This window comes from Emiliania huxleyi (assembly GCF_000372725.1).
Source record: "Emiliania huxleyi CCMP1516 unplaced genomic scaffold EMIHUscaffold_818, whole genome shotgun sequence".
NCBI lineage: Eukaryota > Haptophyta > Isochrysidales > Noelaerhabdaceae > Emiliania > Emiliania huxleyi.
This window is the reverse complement of record NW_005195883.1, coordinates 11,211-16,029: the sequence shown is the minus strand read 5'-3', so window position 1 is coordinate 16,029 and position 4,819 is coordinate 11,211. Positions and strand designations below refer to the sequence as shown.

Here is a 4,819-nt window from a genome sequence, read left to right as displayed (position 1 = left end):
GAGCCTGGCTGTTCTTCACCTTTCTACCTACCTACCTCACAGCACTGGATGTGCGGTTAATGACTGCACTCCAAGTGCTCCAAGTGCGGAGAGGGAGGAGAGAGAGAGAGGAGAACTGGGACCTGTCGTGTGGGTGAACCCTGCCCAGCCCCCCTCCGTGTCGCGATGCGCTCCCCGCTCCCGTTCCCCTGTGTCCCTGATCGTCCTTCGAATCGTCCTTACATACAAGATCCTGCTCGTGCAGGTGTGGGGACCCTGTCCTTTCTCCCACCCCTCGTTTGGCGTGCCCGTTTTATTTATTTCACAGTAGAGAGGTTCCGTTTTTATTCACCCCTCGTTTGGCGTGTCCGTTTTATTTAGTTTTTATTTATTCTAGCTTGGGATGTCCGTTTTATTTATTGGCCTCCCTCCTGGGTTTGACGACAGCGTGGTGCCTAGTGCTTGCTGAGCAGATACTACGCTATGTGGTACTGTGGAAACTTAAATTTCCTCCATTGTACCCATGCGGCGCCTTTTATTAGTCTCCAATTTGTTCGGTGCCGCGCCAGCGGGCCTTCTTGATGAGCGGCCGTCGCCGCGATTCCCGTGCCGCCGCCACGGAAGGTGGCACGTGCTTTTGAGAAGCCCACTTTGCGGCCTTTGCCGCTTGCCCACCGCTTGGCTTCGTCGACGGGCGAGTGCCTTACCACACTCGCCTCGGCGTTACTCGAAGCTGCGAGCTCAGCTGCGGCCACAAGAGCGGCCTGCTTGGCACGCAGCTGCGTAATCGTCGGCCCGCGTGCGCGGCTCTTCACGGCCTGTGCCGGGGAGTTGGCGTTCACGCGCTCAATCATCATCGTCATGGCTGTGTGCGTGCTTCTCGTGCGTCCTTGGAAGTTGTGCGCCTCCTTCTCCTATGAGCTCGTATGCCACGTCGCCGCCTGTGTTTGGGTTTCTATGTTTGCGATTTGGAATTTGGTATTTGTCCAGCTCTTTGTTTATTTATTTATTTACACATGTCGGACCTTCCTTAGGTCCGCCTCTCACATAAATCCGCCTCTGACACTCACTGTCTGCCGATGTGAACTTCTTGTTTGCTTTGCTTTCTTATCAACCTCTACCTGTGAAGGGTTGTGTGTACCCAGCGCTGACTTCTGACTGTCTCTCCCTTCTCGACTGTCTGTGCTTGTGCGTCTTGGGTCCAGGGTTGTGTCTTTGTGTGAAGGGTTCTTGTGCGTTTATGTGAAGACGCGCCGTTCCCAGCGCCGCACGCTCCCCGCCCGCGCCGCCGCCGCCTCTTGGCATGGCGTTCGTCGTGGTCAGCTGGACGGCCCTCGCGGCCTGGCCGAACGCATGCGCTTGTGAGCCTCCAGGCTGCCACCAACGGCCGCCGGAAGCCGCAGATACGAAACCACGACGACACACACCAGTCGACTCGCATCGGTTGCCTCCATGAACGGCGGAGCTATTCTCGCGCCCACACCACACCTGGCTCCAACGTGGACACGCCCATAGCTGGGGACACTACTAGGTCACGCATGGCATCACAGAAGTTTTGTCTCTGGGCCCCGAAAGGCATCTCTAGCAGTGTCGTTACGCATGCCCCCTCCCCTCCTGGGCGCATGCGCCTCACGTCTCGCCAGAGCATACGCCCTTGGTGTGTGGCGAGACGAGTTTTTCGCCATGCAGCGAGCAGCAAGCCGCCCGCCGCAAGCAGCCGGAGGCATCGCCACGGCACTGACTGCGCCGCGATCCCGCCCCCGTCGACGAAGCTCCCCCCGCGGAAGACCGCGCGTAGCGACGCCTTGTCGATCGAGATGGGCGCGCCTGAAGCTCGCCCACCTACTGCCCCTGAGAGTTGGTTATTGAGTGGGATCAGCTCCCCCCCTTGGGTTCGAAGCCGCCACAACCTCACACCCAACATCTCAGGCGGGATCAGAAGGGGACTCCACACCGGACACCGCCCGGGCACAGCCCCCCTACCCGTCGGATCGCACAGGGCCCCCTAGGAGCAGCCCACACACAATCTCGCATCGGCAGATTGCGCCTGAGTCAGACAGACAGCAGACAAGGAGAGAGAGAGAGAGGAGAGAGAGAGAGAGAGGAGAGAGGAGAGGGTGAGGGTGTGTGCACACGTGTGGAGCAGGGAGGGTGTCTGTGGTGGGCTATAGTCATACTACGTGGTTAGAACCACGCGCCCCTCAGGAGCTAAGGTAGAGCTGAGCGTCCAAGACGCCTCGGTGCCACCCACCGGCGTGAGACCATCCGGATCTACCCAGCCCGCCCTCCGGACAAGCTGGTCCCCGCGATGGCCCACGGTCCTCCGTCGCCTGGTTGACCCCCTGCCTCCCAGTTGACCCCCGGTCCTCGTAGTCCATCATGAAATAAACTCAAAGTCCACCACAGCCACCAGCCTCCACCTCCACCGTCGAGCCGCGATCGCTCCCGCCCGCAACACACACACACACACTCACACATCTCCCTCTCCCCAACCTCAAAAAACAAGAAAACCATCCCGTGAACTCGTTGATGCAAGCGCGCCCGATTCATCGCTGACGGCCGGACGCCCCTACTAACTTCGAGACAGCTCACAGCCTGAGACACACATGTGGAACGTGCTGCGCTTCCTCCTCCTCTGCTGGCTGTCCGCTGCGACCGCCGTCAAGCGTCCCGCGCCGCGCACGCCTCAGCAGCGCTCCGGACCTCGCTTCCGCATCGTGATTCCGCGCAAGGAGCCGCCGAAGAAGCGCCTGCTGCCCTCGCTCCCGGCGCTTCCGACCAGCGCAGAGCTGCAGGAAACGGCACTCGCTCGCGCGACTCGCCTTCGCGAGGCGGTGAAGGAGGCGCCATCCCAGCTGCGGCAGGCGGCGCTCGATGCGCCGGCCAGTGCGAGGCGTGCGGTGGACGAGGCTCCTGGCCGCATCCAGCAAGCCGTGCTCGGGGCGCCCGACGCCCTCCGCGATCGCGCGCTGCGGACAGCGGACGCCTTTGACGGGGGCGTCTTCGCGCTCGGCTTCGCAGCGGCGCTGGTCGTGGTGAGCGGGGGCACGACGCTGCTCGCGCGCGAGGCGGGCGCCTTTCTGACCGAGGGCGGGCGCGGCGAGGTGCTCGAGCGGGCGCTACTCTTCGGGGCGATCCTGGGCGACGTGCAGGACGGGTACGTGGACCGGCAGGCGATCGACCTCGACGAGCTCTTCGAGACGGGCGTCAACGCGATGCTCGGATCGCTCGACCCGTACACGACGTACGAGGACGCAGCGCAGGCGGCAAGGGCCCTGCCGGGCGACTGAGCTGGCTACTGTTGGGATGGCTGTGAATGAGTGTGAGGTTGCTTGCGACCGCAGGCCGAGGACCTGACCACGCGCACCACCGGGCGGTACGGCGGCATCGGAATCACCATCGGGGCCGACGAGGGCTCTAGTGCGCGCGGAGGCGGAGGCGGCGGCGGCGGAGGCGCAGGCGCGGGTCCCGCCCAGAAAGGGAGTCCTTCGATCCTGGTGCTGTCTGCGCTGGAGGGGTACGCGTACGACGCGGGCGTGCGTCCGGGTGACCGGATCCTCCAGATCGACGGCCGCCCGATCAGCGGTGCCGCGTGAGGAGGAGGTGACGGAGATGCCGCTGGCTGAGGGTGACTAGCTGTGAATGAGTGACTAGGTGCGCGCGTGGAGGAGGTGAAGAACATGCTGCGCGGCGAGCCGGGCACGCAGGTGTGTCTGCTCGTCTGGTCGGGTGACGTTGCCAGTGAGTGTGAGGCTGACGCACTCGTGGTGTCAGGTGTCGCTGCTACTCCAGCGGGACGGGTCGACGCAAGAGGCGATCCCGATCGACGTGCAGCGGGCGGAGGTAGACACTTCCTAGACACTTCCTAGAAACTTCCTAGCGGATCCCGATCGACGTGCTGCGGGCGGAGGTCCGCCACTCGTCTCCCTCGCGACCGTCTCGAGGACACGTCCCGAGACATGCCATGCACATGTCCCGCAGGTCCGCTTGCCCGACGTCTCCCTCGCGACAATGATGGCGCAACGCAGCGGGGTGCGTCCAGCCGGACGAGCGCCTCCGAGTCGAGCCTGGGCTTGCTCGTCACTAGGCGCCGCGCACCGGGTACGTCAAGCTGGACGGCTTCTCCGAGGGCACCGCCGAGGAGCTCGCGCGGGCGATGGTGCGGCTGTACGCTTCGCAGCGAGCCGCGGGCGAGCCTCTCGAGTCGCTCGTGCTCGACCTGCGCGACAACCCGGGCGAGCATTTCCTAGACACTTCCTAGACACTTCCTAGACACTTCCTAGACTTGCGCGATATCCCGGGCGAGCGGACTCGGGGCGGCGGCCGGACCGCGCGGGACGCGTCCAGGACATGTCCGAGACACGTCCGCCAGGCGGGCTGCTCGACGCGGCGGTCGGCGTCTCGCAGCTCCTCGTCCCTCAGGTCTGCGGACACTTCCTAGACACTTCCTAGACACTTCCTAGACACTTCCCAGAAGCCTCGTCCCTCAGGTCTGCGGACAGAGGCTCGTCACGGACTCACTCCTTGACAACCCACAAGTTGTCCTCCCCTCCCTCGCCCATGAACCCCCGGCCCCTTGACGGTGCTGATATACCCATTGGGGGGTTAATAACGTTTTGACGAAGTTCACCCATCCCCCCTTTGGCCCCAATTAATACGTGGGACACCGTGACCACTTCCCGGGTTTTTAATAAATCCGGAGGGGACACTGGAGCGCCCCGGGGAAGGGGCGGGGCCCCAGCTTTTCTGGTCTTTATCCCACCAGTATGGAGCGGTCCCTCTACGTAGAGTTTCCACACTTTTACGCATCAAAGGACAGAAGCCTCCCGGGTCCCCGGGG

The 4,819-nt window shown here is 63.2% G+C and overlaps 2 protein-coding genes across 2 annotated transcripts in view; one reads left to right on the top strand and one right to left on the bottom strand.

The window, feature by feature from the left end:
• Window positions 1-455: 455 nt before the first annotated feature.
• EMIHUDRAFT_249744 (hypothetical protein) lies at window positions 456-842 on the bottom strand (the record flags this gene model as incomplete). The annotated part of the gene is made up of 1 exon (XM_005759056.1): window positions 456-842. The coding sequence occupies one exon, from the start codon at window positions 840-842 to the stop codon at window positions 456-458; it is 387 nt and encodes a 128-aa protein (XP_005759113.1).
• Window positions 843-2,555: 1,713 nt separating this feature from the next.
• Window positions 2,556-4,819, top strand: part of EMIHUDRAFT_446462 (hypothetical protein) — a 4,440-nt gene continuing 2,176 nt past the window's right edge. The window contains exons 1-7 of the mRNA XM_005759055.1: window positions 2,556-3,242; window positions 3,324-3,564; window positions 3,634-3,686; window positions 3,754-3,822; window positions 3,961-3,996; window positions 4,067-4,214; window positions 4,352-4,402. Coding sequence (XP_005759112.1) covers window positions 2,586-3,242; window positions 3,324-3,564; window positions 3,634-3,686; window positions 3,754-3,822; window positions 3,961-3,996; window positions 4,067-4,214; window positions 4,352-4,402 — 1,255 coding nt within the window. The 5' untranslated portion in view covers window positions 2,556-2,585. The remainder of the gene's footprint in view (window positions 3,243-3,323; window positions 3,565-3,633; window positions 3,687-3,753; window positions 3,823-3,960; window positions 3,997-4,066; window positions 4,215-4,351; window positions 4,403-4,819) is intronic.